Source organism: Melozone crissalis, unplaced genomic scaffold, assembly GCF_028551555.1.
Source record: "Melozone crissalis strain CALT ecotype California unplaced genomic scaffold, PUWL_Pcris_2 ptg000012l_1, whole genome shotgun sequence".
Classification (NCBI taxonomy): domain Eukaryota; kingdom Metazoa; phylum Chordata; class Aves; order Passeriformes; family Passerellidae; genus Melozone; species Melozone crissalis.
In genome coordinates, this window is record NW_026535790.1 from 9016769 (window position 1) to 9037458 (window position 20690).

Consider the following 20690-nt stretch of genomic DNA (forward strand, 5'->3'; position numbering starts at 1 on the left):
TAAAATAATAAACATGGAAACTGCAGAGTCTGGGGGCATGATCCAAAGATGGGGGGGAGGGGGTGTGGCAAATATTACAAGGTATAGGGATCTTCTAAGGGCAAGGATCCTGTCAGGAATGTGAACTCAGAACATGACCTTATTTGTAAAAGGTACTGAACCAAGTGAGAACAAGAACCAGAAACCTGATCAAATATAGGATAGATCTATTAACATATTGGTTCCCATGACCCCACTCTTCTTGCCATGAGAAGTTTTTATCAGTGTCCTGTTTCCCATGGCCTCAGGCTGATGCCCCCTGCCTATGCTGCTGAGGTTAAGCCACCATTTATTCCAGCTGGATGAGATTCCACAGTTGTTGTTTTTGTTGCAGGATTCATAGCAGCAACTCTGCTAATTTTATTAAACTCAAGGTGACTATGCTTATTCCTTCTATGTAGCATAATGTTAAATATTCACGTCACAAAAATACAGGTAACATGATATAAAACGAGGATGTGTGTAAGCAACCTATTTATTCAAGCTGGTTTGCATTCATTTATCCAACATCGTACATGGGACAGCATCCAATAACTGGATTTGCTTAATGTCTTTTCTTTCATTCCAGGTGACTGATTCCTTAGATGTACACCTGATTCCTTCCCTTCATCATCTGATAAAACATCATTTATCATGAGGACATTTCTTAAATCCTGGATTCCTCAGTGTTTGTGGATTCTCAGGTCACCTTCCAGAACATTCCATGGAAACAACAGGCTTCTTACATCTTCGATAGTTTCCCATTTTGAATCTATAATCCAGGGTGAAAAGGAAGTGCCAGAATATTTCAACTTTGCAAGTGATGTCTTAGATAAGTGGACACAACTGGAAAAGGTAGTATTTGTCTTTTCTTTTATAGACATTGAATTGTAGTTTAACCCCAGCTGTCAACTGAGAACCACAGAGCCCCTGGATCTCACACACACACATCCACACACATCCAGCGGGATGGGGAGGAGAAACAGGAGGAAAAAAGGTAAAACCCATGAGTTGAGGAAAGAACTGTTTAAGAATTGAAATATAATAATAATAATCATCATCATATTAGTAGCAGTAGTAGCTCACTGCCCACTGGTTGATGCCCAGCCCATCCCCAAACCCCTCCCAGCAAACTTCCTCCCAGGTTGTAAACTGAGCAGGACCTCCTGTGATGTGGAATATCCCTTCAGGCAGTTCAGGTCAGCTGTCCTGTCCACGATCTCTCCCAGCTTCTTGTGCAGCTCTTTGTTGGCAGAGTGTGGGAAACTGGAAAGTCCTTGACTTACAGTAAGCACTGCTTAGCAACAACTAAAGCATCAGTGTGTTATCAATACTGCACTGATCCTAAATTCATAACCCACACACTTTACCAGGACATAGTAAGAAAATTGACTTCATTCCAGACTGAATGAGGAGACAGTGGAAAGAATGTCAGATGGTACAAATCCGTTTTCCTCATGGGTACTAGGCAGTATCGGCTGCAGAGTGGAAAGCATTATTTTATTTTGGTTATCAGAAATACAGGTGTCACCCTAAGAGAGTGATTGCCAGGGATGATTTGCTTAGTTAAGCGTTATTTTGTATTGAAGTGAAACTTTTTAAAGTTTTTCTTATTATTATGTCTTCTTATGTGTTGAAGGAGGGAAGAAAACCAGCAAATCCAGCTTTCTGGTGGGTCAATGATAAGGGAGAGGAGGTGAAGTGGAGCTTTGAGGAATTTGGCTCTCTGTCCAAGAAGGCAGCCAATGTCCTTTCTGAGGCCTGTGGTTTGGGGAGAGGAGACAGAATTGTGGCAATTCTGCCTCGTGTTCCTGAGTGGTGGCTCCTGAACGTGGCCTGCATGCGAGCGGGTGAGTGACTCACGGACTCGGTGGCTGCAGACAGAAAGCAAAGAGAGCCTACAAGCCATCTATTAGATGAGGGTGAAGAAAATGCACACAGGAATATTCTGTTGGAGCCTCTACAGCTGCTCTTTTGGCTAGAGGGAGAATTGGCAGCAGCCACACAGGAAGCACAGACATGGTCCAGTCAAAATCAGTGAATTCAGCCAGTGAGGGCTGAATGGCTGCAACCAAAGGCCACACTTGGCCACATACATTGGAAGGGAGCTGAATTTATAATGGAAGAACTTATATGATTGGAGTCATTAATAATTCAATAGATCTATTTTGCCCTGCTTTTAAACTGATAAACATCCATGATTGATATAATCAGCATCAACAGAGAGACGTAATCAAGTCATTTTGGGAAATGCTGAGTTTTCTCAATTCCTTCTTGCTTTTTTCCAGGAATTGTCTTTTTTCCAGGAACAACCCAACTAACTGCCAAAGACATCTTATACCGACTCCAGGCTTCAAAGGCCAAGTGCATTGTTACCGATGATGCCCTGGCACCTGTAGTGGAATCTGTCCTGTCTGACACCCAGTTCCTGAAAACCAAACTCATTGTGGGCCAGGGGAGCAGGGATGGGTGGCTGAACTTCAAAGAACTCCTTGCGTGAGTATCCAGCTCTTTTCTTTCCAGTTCTTTGAGGTTTTGGGAGCTGTATCAGTCAGGTGACATTGCTGAGTTGTGGGGGTAATTTTCAAAATATGAATGAGTTACATTTCTGTCAACTTGCAGCACTGTGATTATACTGCATTAAGTACACTGTCATGCAACCCAGGTTTTGGGACCCAAGTTCAGGTCCTTCAGCTTCTTCTTGCTCTTCACCCTTGTGATTCAGAGTATATGTGACAGGCAAAATGTGTTCTCTAACTTTTCCCTGTGATATATAATGGATGTAGTGAGGTCATATAATTTGAGGCAGCTTTCCTGTTGATCTCGTAAACATTAAAAATACTGCTTCCTTGGTGGAAAACTGCATGCAGTGACCAGAATACATAATTTCTTCTGAAGGGCTGCATCTGCTGAACATATATGTACGAAGACGAGGAGTAACGACCCAATGACTGTGTATTTTACCAGCGGAACTACTGGCTTCCCAAAAATGGTGCTGCATTCCTACTGCAGTTACGGCATTGGATTTGTAACCACTGGCAGGTATTACCTTGCAGTTCCCCCCAGGGTCCTGATTAAGTGCTGTGGTCAGCACTAAACTGAACACGAGACCATAACATTCCAGTAAATGTAGGCATTTCATCACTGTAGGATTTGCAGCTTCTTCATCTTTCCTCTCTCATGGTGAAACCCTTGTTATTAAAACCTTCTTGAAGGCCCAGGTGAGCTCATTATGTGCAGAGTTGTGTCACTTGCAGGGCTGAAAGCAGAGGAGCAATAAGGAGAGCGTCCCTACAAGCACACCAGAGGAAGTCAAGTGCTCTCATGTTGGGTCAACCTTCCCTGAGAGCCAAAGCAACCTTGGGCTGTTTCATTATACCTTAAAAGTTAAATCTGTGGCTTGGTGCTGATTTGCTTTCCCTGAAAGTCTTTTTCATCTCTGCTTTTTCATCAGGCGTTGGCTGGGCTTGACTCCTTCAGATATAATGTGGAATACCTCTGATACTGGCTGGGCAAAATCAGCCTACGGCAGTGTTTTTTCACCATGGATCTGTGGAGCCTGTGTCTTTATACACCATATGCCAGTGTTTCAACCAGAAATTATTGGAACTGTGAGTAATCCCCGCATCCCAAGCAATCCAAAGGTACCAGAATGCCTATTGCTCTTCCCTGCTCTTTTTCAAAACCACTCAGCTGGATGATTCTCCTCAACATTGGCCTCTTGTGTGGGGCAGAAACCTTGACTTTCCCAAGAATACTGGAAAAGTTGTAGTAGTGTTCCCTATCTCAATTAGGCTTGAGCCTGGGACACAGACACCTTGGAAACCCCCCCAAAAAACGCCTAACTGGAACTACTGCTCTCACTGGTCCTTCATTTACATGAGTGACTTCTGTTGAACAGAAAGGTCCATATTGTGCAGGAGTTGGACTGCCTGGTACAGCATGTTTAGGGTTTTTATGTTGCAGACATTTGAGCATGTAAATTGTGTTAATCATCTGCACATTCACAAGGTCAGGCCCAGCATTTCACTTTCTTTTCAGCACAATAATTTCCTATTTCTCTAGACTCTCTCAAAATATCCCATCACCGCCTTCTGCACGGCTCCCACCGGTTACCGCATGCTGGTCCAACATGACATGAGCAGGTACAGCAGGGCGGGGAGGGAGGCTGGGGTACAATGCTGGGACACCTCTGCAGGCTTAGTTCCTTAGGTTCCTTAATTCTCTTTTACAGTTCAAGGAAACCTAATTAGCAAAGCTTGCTCTCAGTAAAGAACACTCTCTGTTTTCAAATGTGAGAAGAATTAGCCACACCATAGGCTACCTGGGCTTCAGGACTGGCTCTTTGAATAGACAGCACAGAGGAAACAAAGGAGATTTTTTTTTTTTAAGCTGCCACTTCCTCTGAATTTAGGCTTCACAGTTCAATTGAAGTCAATGTTTTGGGCAGCATTGGATCAGGGAGTTACTGGTGCACCATGGAGTTGTTCTCACATGCTTGAGAATGAAGGGAGCAGTTAGAGGAGTTCCACCTGCTGAGAGTTACTTGGCAGCTGTTCTTCCTGACTTGTTACTCTGTAAAATACCCAGCTTGTGAGAAGTGGTTTGCAAGGGGTTTTCACATCTTTGGTAATGTACTCATTCTTGTCACATTGGTCTTTCATCCTACCAAAAGCCAGTCCAGGTTTTAGCAGAGAGCTCAGGCTCTGTCATCCTATTCAGCCTTTCCTTCAGTCTTAGGTGTACTTGGAAAGCCAAGGAAGTCTGTTTAGTTAAGGTTGCTCACTGCTCATTTTAGGAGTTAAGAGAATTATTTCATTTGCTCTTCCTCTCAAGGTACAAGTTCCTGAGTCTGAAGCACTGTGTAACTGGAGGGGAAGCACTCAATCCTGAAGTGTTTTCCCAGTGGAGAACCCAGACAGGGGTGGATATCCATGAAGGATATGGCCAGAGTGAAACAGTACGTTTGCATTAATTCTTGTAGTACACCCATTCAAAGGTAAGACTACTAGAGCCAAGGTGTCCTTGATAAATCAATGGAAAAGGTTAGAATCATTTACATGATTTAAAAAAAAAAGACTTTGTGTAATTATGATTATACAGTTCCAGAATCAGCAAGCTGCATATTCTAATAGTTTAGACCTCTGCAAAAACCTTGCCAGAGACACTTCACATCAAATAAGTTGTAGGAGATCTCTTTTTCATCTTTACTTCAAAATAACCCCTGAACACATAATTTGCTCCAACTATCAATTTGTCCTGTCTGAGTTTTTAATGGCAAATATTAAACCAGCTCACATCCCAGACTTCTCTGTAAGTGAACATTAACAAAACTATTAAGAGCTAGATCTCAGGCTTTCTCTCATTTTGCCCTTGAAATGGTCCCAAATTAATTCTCCCAATATTGAAATAAGATCTGTAATAATAATCTGCTGTCCTGCAAAATAAAAGTCAAGAGTTTGCAAGACAATCCACTGGCTCAGACTCAAAAGAAAAAAGCTCTCACAGGTCTGACCTGAAATGCCTCTCAACCCCTTGTGGTGTTCTCAAAAAACCATAGCGCTTTGGTCCCCATTTAGCCCTTGTCACACAAACTCATGGAAAGATGCCTAATGCAAACAGTAACAAAATTTACAAGATATTGCTACAATTTTAAAAAATATTTTAAAAATCTATTCTGCAGGTGGCAATCTGTGCCAATTTAATAGGAATGAAAATTAAACCTGGCTCTTTGGGTAAACCTGCTCCCCCTTATGATGTGCAGGTATGTGGCAGTTGTGGATAGAACAGTAAGGCAGTGCTGTGTCCCTTCTGTGGCCTACACTGAGCTGCAGCAGATGTTCCTGTGAGCTGATCAAAGCAGCCCTGCTGTGTGTGTCCTTTCTGCAGATCGTAGATGAGCAAGGGGCTGTGGTGCCTCAAGGAGAAGAGGGCACCATTGCTGTCCGGGTGAAGCCCAAACGGCCCTTCTGTCTGTTCTCCGAGTACTTGGTGAGCCTGACTTGCTGTGCCTGTGTCTGCGCCTGACTTGCTGTGCCTGTGTCTGCTCAGGCACCCAGGGGACACCCAGGGCAAAGGTCTGCCAGGAGCAGAACTCCATGCAGAATTCTCAGAAAGTCTCACTGGGTTATGTGAGGACTTTGAGCCTGATCAGTGTGTGGTGATGCTGAGGGGCAGGGCATTCTTAAGAAAGCATAGACTAGACCCAGGCAAGCTTAAAGACATTCTCCCCTGCAACTGAACTATTATAATTAATAAGCTATCTATGTTTTTAATCCTTTTCTGAACCCCCATAATATTTGGATATTTGTAGCATACTCAAGCAACAACTTGTAAAATGTAATTGCTCACTAAGGGATAAGAACCTTCTACAAGACCAATACTATAGCATCTGGTTTTCACGCTGTCTCCTGTTGTCAAAGTGTTTTCTTGTGTGACCAAGAGGTTACACTGGATGTAGAGGTCCTATAGGTCAATGCAAACAATGAAGTTTTCCTGCAGGTGACCTCATTTCAGTTTTGATCCTGTCAGTTAAGGGTAAAAAGTTTATTTTGACATGAGGTTATTGTGGCAACCACTTCCAATGATAAATCATCTCCCTGAACAGAGTGGGTTACACATTTTTGTGGGTCACACATTTGCTTTGATGGATGGGCGTTTTGATAGAGCACAACTTTTCTCTCTAGAACAGAAATCTCTACATACATTCTTTAGTGTGTAGTGCTCTTTTCCACCTGCTACACACTTCAGGTGCCAAACTGCTAATTAACATGGCTTTTTAGTTGAAAACATGAAACAGTACTGAACACACTTATTTTGAGAACAACTGAACAAATTATTTTTGTCATTTTTTGCATCACTGCTAAGGAAATGCATTATGTTTCAGTAATAATCAGGTACCTTTTCTGAAATATTTGATTGTTGCCAGGATAATCCAGAGAAAACTGCTGCCACTCTGTGTGGAGATTTTTATCTCACTGGAGACAGAGGCTTTATGGATGAAGAGGGATATATCTGGTTTGTTGGAAGAGCTGATGATATCATTAACTCTGCTGGGTAAGGCATCTCCTGTTAGATCTGCCGGATGAAATGCAGCCTGGCAAGGCCAAGGACTGGTCCCTGCTGCTGGGCTGAGCTGTCTCTGTGCTCCCCAGGTACCGCATTGGCCCCTTTGAGGTGGAGAGTGCATTGATAGAGCACCCAGCAGTGGTGGAGGCGGCTGTGGTCAGCAGTCCCGACCCAGTGCGAGGGGAGGTAAAGCAAAATAGGGAAAAAATATCCTTAAAAGAAATACCCTTTCTACTAAGTATCAACTTCCTTATATGTATTAGGCTTCCCTGGAATTCAATCTGTTGAATATTTTAAAAAAAGGCTAATTTTTTTTTAAATCCATATCTTAACCAAACTTTCAATATCAGAATTATTTCTTTGTTTGCCGTTTTTATGTGGAAAAATATTGAAATTTTGATTATTTCTTGTTTTGTCACTTAGTGCAGTGTAGCAGTGACATCCAGAGTGTTTTATTTTGTCTTATATTTTCAACTTTGCAACATTTCTTTGAGCAACAGAGTCAAGATTTTCATCTTAATTAGGATATAACTTAAAGGGAAAAAAAGATGGTAATATGGAAAAAAATCCCCTGCTCCAGAATGGGTCCTTCATAGCACAGCATTCTCTAGTAAACAGCTAATGAAAAGGGAAAACAAAGAAAAAGATCAAATTTTGGCATTCTGAATTTTGACATCCACTTTTCAAAACAAATGTATTCCCTTATTGCCACCTCTGGAAGTTAATGGAACCCTTTCATTTTTGTGGCACAGGTGGTCAAAGCTTTTGTTGTTTTAGCTCCTCTCTATGAATCACATGATCAAAAAAAATTAGCTGATGAGCTTCAACAACATGTCAAGAAGGTGACTGCCCCATACAAGTATCCAAGGAAGGTAAGTACAGCCCAAAAAGACAGGTTCTCGCATTGTACCTGAAACTGCGCATTTTTTTCCTGCTTCAGCTCTTCCTCAACATCTTTCTGACAAACTCTCCAACCAGAGTTAGATAAAATGAAAGTAGATGACAGGGTCTGCTGCAGCTGCAGCCTTGGGTTGGCTGTGTGAGCTCGAATGCAACCAGGGGGAGGCAATGGTCGTGAAATTTTACTTCATGACGCCCAGTCTTTCTTTCATGGAGTACTGGGCTTTTCACAGCTGCTCAAATGGGCAAGGCATTCAGTCAGCATTTCATCATCCCAGCCCTGGCTCTGCAGCTTCCCATCCTTTTATCCCCAGCCATAATGAAAATGTGTCTTTCCTTCAGCTGGGAATTTAAACTGATGTATTTTTGCCTTTCAGGTGGAGTTTGTTAAGGAGCTGCCAAAGACAGTCACTGGAAAAATCCAGAGAAATGTTCTAAGGAGCAAAGAGTGGGGAAAAGCATAAAAAGAGCAAGAGCGATCTGGAAAACAAGGAGAGAAATATTCTATTACCTGTACCAACCATAAGACATCAAACATGGCACATGTTTATGACCTTGAACACGTGGAAACATTGCAAAAAACAAACTGTGGAAGAAAAAGTAGACAACACTCAAACAAAGTGTAACTACAACTCTTAGAGACATAAAAATAAAAGAGAAGTTAATAAAAATAATCTTTGTCCTGTGGTGGGTACCAGCAGCACATTAATATATTCTTGTCAATAACTACCACTGCACCATTCTCAAATTCTTTCAGAGTGGGAAGAAAAAAAATTTCTTTTTAATTCTTCTCTTCATCGTGATGAATTTGTGATGTACTTAAATGGTTAAAGTTGAGGCAAAAGAAGACCCAAAATGCTTTAGGTTAAGGTGCAAATGACGCACAATTAACAATGGTGTAAATGATTACACTAAAAAAGTTACCCCACAGGAAGAATTCTGCTGCTTGGTCTGTTTTGTGCCACATTCTGTTCTCATTACTCCAGAAGAAGTAAAGTCAGAGGGGTTTCACTCCAAAACCTTTATGAAGGAGTTTCCAGGTTTCACATCTCCAGGAAACAGCTGATCCTTACAGTGCCTCTTATGGGAAACATGTCCTAACAGGTGAGTGAAATGAAAGAAGAGGATCTCCCCCTGCAGCTCCTGATCTCTCCTGTCCACAGCAGACAGGCCAGGAAAATGAGTAGAAAAGTCTCTATCTCAAACTTAGGGGCCACAGAATAAAGTGAAGGCTCTTGGGATTGATGTGGTGAATGGATGGATCAGTCAGGAACTGCTGGGGCTAAAGCAGTGAGATTCTTGATGGAATTAGTTTGGAAACAAGCAGAAAAGAAAAAGGAATTGATAATCAGATACTGCATGTATGAAGCAGGAATATTCTTCTAATGTAAAGAATAATATCTGATGTTGTGTTTTACTGTGAAGATTTGTGGGCAATTAATTTAAAAATTAAAGCTATGAGAAAGGAGGATAGGGAACTTAACATTTAATTAGCATGTTAAAATCTTCATTCTGGCTCTGACTAGCCAAGTGACTTTAATGAAGAACTCATTAATTCATAACTGGATTGTCTTTGGATAATCTCAATATTATTTTTCTTTTTTTTTTTTTTTTTTTGCTGGTTTGGTTTTTGTTTGTTTGTTGCTGCAGGATTCATAGCAACAATTCTTATATAGTGTACAGTGTCTAGACACATAGTCTTCAGCCATGAAGCTGCTGTTGAAGTTACAGAATCTAAAACTCTTGTGGACTCTGAAGCCTCCTAACAGGACTTTCCATGGACATCCCAGGCTGCTTTCCTCTGATGTATATTCCCAGTATGAGTCCATCAGACAGGGCAAACAGGAAATACCAAAGTACTTTAACTTTGCAAGTGATGTACTGGACAAATGGTCTGAGATTGAAAAGGTAGGTGATCTTCTGTTGTGCCAATGAAATACTTTAATTTTAAATTTCATTTGAAATAAGCTGGGATTTCTTCTTTATAAAAGCAGTCAGCTGCCAAGTAAAATTTGCATTCGGAAATTATACAAAAGTTCATTTTTTCTTGCTTTATTTATTGTTATTTTGTAGGACCATTAATGCACAGTAAAAGGCTTAAACTGAAATAGGATCCAGATTAGGACTTGGATCTGGAGACAATTAGGCTGGTAAACATTTCAAGTTCAGAAAAGGAGAATCTATTGGGAATAACTGAGCTTGATGAACAGCAAATCTTGATCCTTTAGGGACAAGAAAAAAAAATAACTAATATGCCAGCTATGTCAAATACTCAGATCTTCCGTAATTTGCAGATGTCTGTGCATTATTTCATGGTCTTTCAGAAGAAAATCTTTTATGTTTAAATTCCTATGTTTCATAGGCTGGAAAGAGACCATCAAACCCTGCTTTCTGGTGGGTAAATGGCGAAGGAGAAGAAGTGAAGTGGAGCTTTGAGGAGCTGGGATTCCTGTCTCGGAAAGTGGCCAATGTACTGACTAAAGAATGTGGGCTGCAGAAGGGAGACAGGCTTATCCTGATCCTACCACGAATTCCAGAATGGTGGCTGGTCAAGGTGGCTTGTATGAGAGCAGGTCAGTGAGGTCAAATGGTCATTGCAAATCAGTTGAGAAGATCAAGAATGGATGTGGTTTATCAAGGAAAAATAGTGTAATAATCCAGTGAGTGGACTGGCTTCCAGGCAGTCCTGAAGGGTTTTCACCAGGGGCCATAGGAGAAGTAGCTCATGCAGTGGGCAAGAAGATGCCAGAAGGCAGGGAAGAGCCGTGGAAGTCACCAGGCAGGTCCACATTTCATAACTGACAGGAGAGCACAGACATCTGCATTAATCTAATCTAAGTGTTTGGCTGGGGAACACCAGGGCAAATCCATATCAGAGATCAGTTTGGGAATATTTAATAGCTTAGGTTCTTAGAAAAGAATCAGACATAGAAAAACACCAACACTAACTTTATCTGTCTTCCAGGAATTGTCATAATCCCAGGAACGTCCCAGTTATCAGCCAAGGACATACTGTACCGACTCCAGGCATCCAAGGCCACGTGCATCGTTACCACTGACAAACTGGCTCCTGCAGTGGATTCAGTGGCATCCCAGTGCCAGCTCCTGAAAACCAAGCTAATGGTGTCCAAAGGCAGCAGGGAGGGATGGCTGAACTTCACTGAGCTGTACCAGTGAGTGTGACTGAGTGCCACTGCAGTCACAAGGACAGAGCAGACCTGTTCCCACAAGCACTCATTTACATCAGCTGCAGCCATTGAAGTTATAATTCCATTCTTGTTTTTACAGAAATCAATCTGCTGACCATTCCTGCATCAAAGCAAGGATTCAAGACCCAATGATGATCTTCTTTACCAGTGGAACTACAGGTTCTCCAAAAATGACTCAACATTCCCAGGGCAGTCTTGGTTTCAGACCCCTTTTAAGTGAAAGGTATGAAAGAGTTAAGCCTTGTTGAACATAAGATAATTGAAGCTGCATAGTAGAGCTATTGTAAAAAAGTACTGAATAAGAAGTACCAGTGTACATCCCCAGCCTTTCTCCCTTTGAAATCAGAGCAAAAACTCCATCAAATTTCTAGGGACTAGGATCACCCCAGTGTCTCAATCTTCCAATTAATATCTCTTACCCTCTTTCTGGGTATATTTTATTTTTACTTTTTTTTTTTTTCTCTATCAGGTACTGGTTGGATTTGACTCCCTCTCAAATGATATGGAACACTGCAGACACAGGATGGATACTAACCTCAATAGCATCTTTTTTTGATCCTTGGGTTTTTGGATCATGTGTCTTTATACATAACCTACCACAGACTGACTCAGAAGTTATCCTAAATGTAAGGGAAAAACTCATGGAAATGTATTCATCTGCAGAAGGCATGCCAAAAACAATTCTTGAGAGCATCCACAGATTTCATTGTGTTGTGTTTTATAGTAGTGTTTGAGATATTGTATTTGTTGTATAAAGCCCTACTTTCATTTTTTATTGTATACAGAAGGGAACAAACATGCAATCCATTCATACATTTTGCTCATAGCTGGTGAGCACATGAACAAAACTCATCCAAACACAGCATTAAATGCCTGCCATTCACTCTAGTGCTTCACATGTCCTTCTTATTGTTTAACCCTCTAGACTCTCTGCAGATTCCCAATTGATGCCCTGGTCGGTGCTCCAACACTGTTCCGCATGCTGGTGCAAAATGATCTGTCCAAGTATGTAAAAAAATTATTTAGTAATGTTTAATATATATATATATATATATATATCTAACTGCTTGACCCAAACTAGGGCAATAATTTAGTTGAAAATATCCTTGATGAGAATCCTTGACCATCGTGAAAAATTTGAGTTTTGCTGAGGTTTTTGATCAGAGAAACTTGATGTTTTCCCTCATAAATTTGAGACTTATGCTACTGTACTTGTGAGTATGAAACTGAGAGTCTGTTAAATACTTTGTCATAATTTTTGTCTACCACATTAATTGTTCAGACTTTGGGAAGGACTTCATCCTAGAAAATGCATGTCAGCATAACTGTGAGGGAATTATTTGTTGTGGCAGTTGTACCTCACCCCCTGTTCCAGTTCTCACTGCCTGTCATTGTTCCTTCCTTCCCTTTTGAACTTTCTTGCTTGGCCTCTTGCAGAGGGTCAGCAATCAGGGCCCTGGCTCAGCAGATCAGTATTGTCTGATTTATAATCCCAGCTGACTTCAGCAAAAATTTTATTTTTCACATGTTTAAGTCTGACTGCTACTTATGGAGAGTGTTGAGCACAGAGTGATATCCTTGTTGTATTGAGAGCAGAAGGATCAGGGCCCCTCTGATTTCCCCACTTTGTGGCACTAACTCTCCCAGTAAACAGCTCTCCCCATGGTGCTCACCCTTGTCTGCTCCTGGTCTCCCCTCTAGATTTAAGTATTGCCTTTCTTGTTTTTAACTCCCTGTGAAGATACAAATTCATGAGCCTGAAGTACTGCATAAGTGGAGGGGAACCACTCAACCCAGAAGTCATGGAGCAGTGGAAGAGCTACACTGGGCTGGACATCCATGAAGTGTATGGCCAGACTGAAATGGTACATCTGTAGGGACAATGGCCTATTAAATCTCTGGAATTTCTTTTTGCTGTAAGGTTTGCTGTAAGAACACATTCTGTTTCCTCCTTCACATTTCTGTGAATGTTTCAGTAATTCCCTTCCCTGGTAACCCCTGAAAGAACTCCCTCTCACGGCTCTCCTCACAGAACCTGCCAGGAACGTGAGGGTTTGGGAGGGAATGTGCTGTAATATTTCCACAAATGTCCTTAAGCTGATTCCAAGTAACAGTGTCAGTCAAGAAGGCAGAGTTTGAATCTAAGGGAAGAAGACTGCTTAGCAGAGGACATGAATTTTTCACAGAGAATGGAACAGGATTATTTCAGGGAGTTTTATGATTTTGCTTATCTGTACCATACAGCACTGACACATAAGATCCTATGAATCTTAATTCCTTACTTTAGAATTAGTCTAGAAACTATATTTATTGAATTAAGTGTGAATGTAGCAATTTTCTTCTGAAAAGCTTTGGTTTGATTTTGATTTTTTTACAGGGAGTAATCTGCTCTATTTCTAAAGGAATGAAGATTAAACCTGGATCAATGGGGAAAGCAGCTCCCCTTTATGATGTTCAGGTTTGTTGACTGCTCTTTAGATTTTGTCGTGGGGGATTTTTTGTTTGGTTGGATTTGTGTTTGGAGTTTGTTTTTCCATTGGACTAAAATAAGAACTGTTTTTCATTCTAGATCGTAGACAAAAATGCCAATATCCTGCCTCCAGGACAACAGGGGGAAATTGCTATCAGAAGCAAACCTATAAGGCCACTTGGTTTTTTCTCTGAATATTTAGTAAGAACTTTATTTTATTCCTTGCCACCACTACCAATCTCCCCAAAGGCTCTCCAATTGCATAGTGGTCCTAAAGGCTGGACATTTTTCACCATTTTATTATTTATTACCAGGGTAATTTGTTTATTTGAATTGGTGGGTGTTAGAAAATGAAAGAAAATAATTTAGGATCAAGTTAATTTTTTTCTTAAAGAATAGAAATTATTTTAAACCTATTTTATTGTATCTTATAGCAATATCAGTACATCCTTGACTGAAAAATTAAGTTGCAGTGCACTTGTTATGTGTGTTATAGCATAATGTATAGCAAATGCATGCTCAAAATCTAAACTACTGCTTGTAAACTACTTTAAGGACAACCCTAAGAAAACTGCAGAAAGTGAACGTGGGGATTTTTATGTCACTGGAGACAGAGGGACTATGGATGAAGAGGGATATTTCCAGTTTATTGGCAGAGACGATGACATCATCATTTCTTCAGGGTCAGTCTGCACACACCCATTCCAAACCTGCCATTGTATATCCTCACATGTTGTGTTGTGTATTCTTACATGTGAGCTTCTGGCATCATAATCCTGTGACAGGAATGTATTGACTTCTTGATTTTGGAATACTTGCTGTTATTATTAGCTTTTCACAGACCTGGAGTATCCTCTCTGTGATGACACTGTATCCATTTCCCCTGCAACATCTCGTGTGTTTCAACAAAGAATGAAGACTTCAGTTGGCAAAGGGGGAATGTTTATCTAGTTTATTTTTGGAGTAAAATTGAAGCAACATCTATTGGATTCAAAGAGCTTTTGAAACAATTTATTTTTAACATGTTGAAAGGAAAGAACTTGATATGGTATGATGTGATCCCATAACATGGCACAGGCTGCTGCTGCAGACCCCAACCACAGGGTGGGATGGAGCTCCAGCCTGAGAGCCCCAAGGAGAGGGGACAGATGGAGAAGTACCCACAGCCCCAGCAGTCCTCTGCCACAAACACCACTATGAAATGCTCCTACTTGTAACCTAGCCAGCTCTAATATATTGCCTAAAATTTGTATAACTGGTTATTGATTTGTTGTGGCATTGTTTTTTTTTCCTCAACATGAAAATTTAAAAACTTTTGGTACTGTTTTTTCCAGACAAAAAGCAAGAGCCAAACCTCAGTTTTCTTTTTCCTGACCTAGGTATCGCATTGGGCCATTTGAAGTAGAGAGTGCCCTGATAGAGCACCCAGCTGTGGTAGAAGCAGCTGTTGTCAGCAGCCCAGACCCCCTCAGAGGAGAGGTAGGGATGCTGAATGGAGGGGGAAAGCAGTGCATTTGTCCAAATATGTAATGATATCAAGGAATTTCTACTTTATTGAAAAACTTAAAGCTCTAAGGCAACAATGTCATCTTAGAATCATGGAATTGGTTAGGTTGGAAAATACCTCTGAGATCATTGAGTCCAACCATGAACCCAGCACTGTCAGGTCCACAAATACACCATGTCCCTGAGCACCACACCTACTTCCATCATGGATAGCCCTAGTGGGGCTGACAAGCAAAATCCCTTCCCATTTACATGCCTTTGTTCTTCTGAGTTTCTTTTCATCCCAAGGTCTTCTCTGTGGAGAACACTACTGTGATGTTTACTTTGCCTTTGTTCTTAAGCATTTGTCTATACAATTAAATTGTCATTTATGACTCTTGGTGTAGCCAACGTTCTACTGCACTTGCCTGAGAATTAGATATAGGCTGCAGGTGTGGTAAATGCACAGTCCTGTGCCAGGATAACAGTGCTTACTGTCCCTTAGCTTCAGAGAGAACTCCACAGACACATTTTATTGCCTCTTCCTCTTGGCTGCTGCTGAGAAGGGAAAGGGGTCTTATTTGTAGTAAGACTGTCCTTTAGACTTTCCCTTCTGCACATATACATGCAGAAGCTGGCACAATCATTTCTTACCCTGTGCTGGTTTCTCTGTTCCTCATGACTGTTGTGACTCTGAGCAGCACTGCTCTCTGATAACTGCACATCAGCCCTTAAATAAATTTGGTATCAGATCACTTTTGTTAATTTTACCTTACAGGTTGTGAAAGCATTTGTGGTTCTGTCCCCAACCTTTCCATCCACTGACCTGAAGAGCTTAACTCGTGACTTGCAGGACCATGTTAAGAAAACTACTGCTCCATATAAATACCCTAGAAAGGTAAATATTTCTGAGAAGAAACTTTAAAACAGGGCACCCTTCCCTAAATCTCAGGAGAATTACCATTTAGATTTTCATGATTCACTTGAAAGAGACAGCAGAAAAGATTCATTTCACTGGCTCCAGAAGACCTTTCCTAAATAACATTAGTTTAGAATGTTTTTCATGAGTTTGTGTAAAGTACTTGTTCAAACTTCTCAGAATTTTCTAGGTTTTGTATATCCCAGTCAGATTTCCATGTTCTAAGTCAGACTCACAATCATAATTTTCCATTTTGTGCTTAACCTTCAAACAAGCACTCCCTATGCCTTTAAGGTAGCATATGACTGAATCTAAAGTTTTTACCCACTGATCGTTACAAGTAATAAACTGACACAAGGCCAAGAGGATACACTTGGTGTTTCTTGGTAATCCCAGCACCACAGGAAAAGATCTACTGCAATGCCTTGGCTAACTTGAGCAGAACTCACAGACCTAAGAACCATTAAAGACCTTGGGACTGTAACATCCTTTTCTTTCTTCTTTTTGTCATTCATCTCTGAACTCTGATACCATTCAGGCACTTGCCCTTCTGCTTTGAGTTACTGTACTCAGTTTGGGCAGCTGAGAGGCAGCTGTACAGATGTTTGGGCAGCTGAGAGGCAGCTGTACAGATGTTTGGTCATCTAGGCAGACCCAGAGATGGTTTCACAAGTGGCACAATGTGCTCTTTGGTTTGGCTTGGATTTGAGGCAGGCAGCTCTTACTGATGGGAGCCCTCTCAGTTTTCCACATATGCTTGGAGAGTTTTGGAAAACCAGCTCTGCAGAACATGCAGCATTGCCTTCTCTCTTTATTTTATCTAGGTGGAATTTGTCAAAGAGCTGCCAAAGACAGTCACTGGGAAGATCAAGAGGAATGAGTTAAGAGACAAAGAGTGGGGACGGATATAGCATTGTTTGGAATTGAACAGAACTTCTTCCATTCCATTAGCACTATAAACATTTCACTACTATAGCTACCATCATTCTGATCTCTTTTTGTTAAGTGCCTGAGCATCAAAAAACTACAGGTAACATCAACATGTGATATTTGTGCCTGCTTGCTGAGTTTCCAATGTCAATACCTGACTGAATTGTATTATTCTGGGTGAAAAATAAAATTTTCAATAGACAACTTCAGTAGCCTTTCCCTTTGAGACTTCCTCACCATCCCTCTTGCAGCCCAGCTTCTATTTGATGTTATTCTTGAGAGACAATAAAAAATATAATGCCCACATTTGAAAAGGTATTTTACATCAAATATATTTTGATTCACTATTTCCTGAGAGTTTACTCTGACATCCAAAGTTTATGGAAAGGACATGGTGACTAGTATGGTCACTATATGGGTTCCAAAAATGCAACATTATGAAGAGGTTGGAAAAGAACATCTTTTCTAGTGCCACTGGATAGTGGCTGTAAAAGTCCTAAAAATGCATTGTAACAGATGGGGGATTAGCAGCTTTATTGGATAGGTTCAAAATCCACATTTTTGGGGGTAGCATGAGAACCATGTGTAGGTATCTTTTCTTTTGCAAGTGTCTTGTCTCTTCCAAGCACTAGCCAGGAGTGGAATTCTCAATGCAAGGCTGGAAGTAGTCTGAAGCAGATATGAACAGAAGATCCCATCTTTTGCTTTAAAAACCCCTCTGAGGTAAATGAAATTGGAATTGAGATTATGTTCAGTATGTGAGAAATCATAGATGATGCTGTTATGCATAATGAGAAATTAGTTGTAGAAATTCACAGTATGTGCTTAATGGTGCACATATACCTATATATGGTATATATAAATATATGGGTTTTGTATGCATTTGGCACATAAAACTGCTATGCTTGCATTAGTAAGAAAGTTAATATTTAGTTTTATGTCTTGAAATGCTTAATGCATTTCCAGAATGGGTTTGGAACTTGGTCCTTCAGATTTTCTGGATTGTGATTTTTGTGACTTTGCTTCAGTTATTTTAGCCAGTCCATTGAGCAGGAGCATTTTATAAGTGATCTACAACTTCACTTCCTTTCCCACAATACCAAAACTTGGAATTAAGCTTTAATGAAAAACAGAACAGCCTTTAGATAAGTTTGGGTTTAGTTATTTAAAAGCATTTCAGATTGTTGCTATAAAACCAACTTTTCTGCTATTACTTGATCAAGGTCTAAATAGTCATCCTGTAAGAATAAAAAATGAACACAATTTATAAATGAAATGTACATAAGCTTATCTATTTGAAAAGGGTTTGTTATTGAAAAGATCAGCAATAGAAGAGGTAATTTGCCAGGTTTGGCCATCACACTCAAGTGTTAGATTTAAGATTCAGCACTAACCATCGCTGTCTGAGCTTCATCAGCTGTGGCAGAGCAACAGAGCTCAGCAGCTGCTAATTTGTTAATTACAATCCAAATAAAGTCCTTAAAATCCAAAATAAAGTTATCTTCAAACACAATCTCACAGACTTCTAGTGAGTGTAGAAAATTAAATCCCCCATGGGAGCAAGTCGTTAGTTTAATATGATTCTACCAGAAGAAAAGTGAACAAAATAAGCTTGTGCTCAAACCTGGCTGTAGCAGGGTTTTAAACTTCCCTTCCCTTTTCCTGTATTACAGCTTTGTTCAGAGAGATTAATTTTTCTCTCTTTCATTCAGTCAGAACAGAAGGAAAACATGTTGGATATCTTAAATGTAATGTTGTATTTTAAATGTAATCCATTTTTGGACAGAATAACAAGAAATCAGATTAGATCTTTAAATGCAATCGAAAAAACATTGAAAAATGTGATCTGCTCACAATTTCAGCATCTGATTCTTTTTAAGGGCATTCAGTTTTCAAATGTGAGTACTTTTTGGAAAAGTAATCCACTTTGAAGTGAAGTAATCAGATTTTTAAAGTAATACATTTATTCCATTTAAGCAATACATTTTTAAATATAATCTAATTATGAACTTTGAAAGTAATTGATTGTAAAGCAAATTTAAAAGTATAATCCTGCAACATGTTTCTAGGTTTTTGGTATTGGTCTGTGCTGGGCTTTGAACAGACCTGCTAGACTTTTCCCTGAGCCCTGGTAGTGGCACAAATTGTTCATTCCAGCAGGGAAGGGCTTGTTCAGGAGGTTTCTTTGCTGCAGCACAGCCTGCTCAGTCTGCACATTGGGTCAGACAGACTTCACAACGTGTTCTTGCAGTTCTGCAATGATAACCTGAACCTGACCAGGAAAAAAAGAAGAAACAAACTGGTGAATCAAAGCATTTCTGTTTGATGTGTGGGCAGGAGCCTTTGCTCTGACACACTGCCTAGGGTTTCAAGCAAACACACAAAGCCCCTCAGTGCTACCAAGGCTGTGCTCACTTTCAGGGGGGTGTGTTTGTCCTGCACTACTGCCTTGAGGAATTACTGAGTCAACCAATTGATATTCCTTGTTTCTCTAAACCAGAACTTACTCTTTTTGTTGGGCACTGGGAGTGACGTGCTGTCTGCCAGCTAAATCCTAAAAAGAGCCTGAAACTTAAATGTGCAGGCTTGCTACAGAAAAGGAGAACAGTTTGTAATGAAACTGCAAAGTTGTGTTGTTTTTCTCTGTCCAGACAAGTGGGGGTTTGTTCAATAACTGTCAAAGATGATCTCTGGGAACATTCAGAGGAAGAAACTGAGAAACACAGAGTGGTGCTCTTTGCTGCTGAGCTCCTCACCAGAACATGCTCATCCTGGACTTCTGCGTATTCCATTTTGTGTATTCCATCCTAATTCCTGTCAGTCTTAAGAGAACAGCCTTCTGAATAAGGGTGGAAGATCACATTGCTGTTCTGCTGCTTTGAAATATTTCTAAAGCAATATATTCTCTATAACTTTAAATGTACATGGGAGAAAAGGTACTTGAAAATGGTGATAGAAAAGGGAAAAATTGACTAGTCCTTATTTTTTGTATCTGCAGTGCTTTTACTGAAAGCCGCAATATATGTAACTCTGTGCCAAATATTATTTTGTGAGAATGTTTTTTAATATTGTTGGTGATCAGACTAGCCAGTACTGGGTTGCATAGAGTTTCAGGATTAAATATAATCAAGGATTTCCTGGGCTGAGGTGTCAGTTCAGACTGTGAGACATTTCCATAACAGTCAAGCTGTTCCAAGGTTATGGGAACAGCAGAGGTTTAGATCATCCCTGCTAGGTCACATCTCACATTTCTTGTGACCTCTCTGTAGCCCTTGCACTTCACACCATGCTGCTACAGCACTTGATTCAGAAGATATAAGCAGTAGCTGAACTCTATGGCAAAGGCTGTATTGAGCATAAAAACACTTGTGAACCAGAAAAAAAAAAAAAAAAAAAGAAAAAGAAGGAAAAAAAAAAAGACGTTGTTGAGTGTTACTTATCTCGGATTTTCCTGGTTCTGCTGTAAACCCACTACAGGATTAGCTGTTTTAAGATGGCATAAGCACAGGGTGATTGCTCTTTGAATAGGAATATAATACAGGAAGGATTTTGCAGCATGATTCTTTTGGGCACAGGATATTACCAGCTGCTTCCAATCAGTGGGAGTTACAGGTGTTACTTAAAGATCTCCCCTACTGTATTTCACTACTGAAATGATAAATGCACTGAATTACATGTAAATTCATTTTTT

General features: G+C 40.4%; 2 protein-coding genes across 2 annotated transcripts; both read left to right on the top strand.

The window, feature by feature from the left end:
* The first annotated feature begins 672 nt into the window (after positions 1-672).
* On the top strand, positions 673-8450 carry LOC128933819 (acyl-coenzyme A synthetase ACSM3, mitochondrial-like). Its single transcript, XM_054270923.1, has 13 exons — positions 673-873; positions 1658-1868; positions 2307-2514; positions 2917-3060; positions 3473-3629; positions 4084-4163; positions 4855-4978; positions 5702-5782; positions 5908-6009; positions 6947-7074; positions 7173-7272; positions 7839-7958; positions 8364-8450. The coding sequence occupies exons 1-13, from the start codon at positions 673-675 to the stop codon at positions 8448-8450; spliced, it is 1743 nt and encodes a 580-aa protein (XP_054126898.1).
* A 1243-nt stretch (positions 8451-9693) lies between these two features.
* Positions 9694-16980, top strand: LOC128933814 (acyl-coenzyme A synthetase ACSM4, mitochondrial-like). The gene is made up of 13 exons (XM_054270917.1): positions 9694-9894; positions 10349-10559; positions 10952-11159; positions 11275-11418; positions 11665-11821; positions 12121-12200; positions 12937-13060; positions 13573-13653; positions 13765-13866; positions 14221-14348; positions 15045-15144; positions 15929-16048; positions 16894-16980. Exons 1-13 carry the CDS (start codon positions 9694-9696, stop codon positions 16978-16980), a joined length of 1743 nt encoding a protein of 580 aa, XP_054126892.1.
* The last annotated feature ends 3710 nt before the right edge of the window (positions 16981-20690 follow it).

Bases quoted from the DNA above. Each gene is read 5' to 3' on its own strand.
- LOC128933819 (XM_054270923.1), top strand. From the start codon at position 673: ATGAGGACATTTCTTAAATCCTGGATTCCTCAGTGTTTGTGGATTCTC. The intron at 2,515-2,916 runs GTGAGTATCCAG...TTTCTTCTGAAG, and splicing joins AACTTCAAAGAACTCCTTGC to GGCTGCATCTGCTGAACATA. The intron at 6,010-6,946 runs GTGAGCCTGACT...GATTGTTGCCAG, and splicing joins GTCTGTTCTCCGAGTACTTG to GATAATCCAGAGAAAACTGC.
- LOC128933814 (XM_054270917.1), top strand. From the start codon at position 9,694: ATGAAGCTGCTGTTGAAGTTACAGAATCTAAAACTCTTGTGGACTCTG. The intron at 10,560-10,951 runs GTCAGTGAGGTC...TCTGTCTTCCAG, and splicing joins GGTGGCTTGTATGAGAGCAG to GAATTGTCATAATCCCAGGA. The intron at 11,160-11,274 runs GTGAGTGTGACT...TTGTTTTTACAG, and splicing joins AACTTCACTGAGCTGTACCA to AAATCAATCTGCTGACCATT.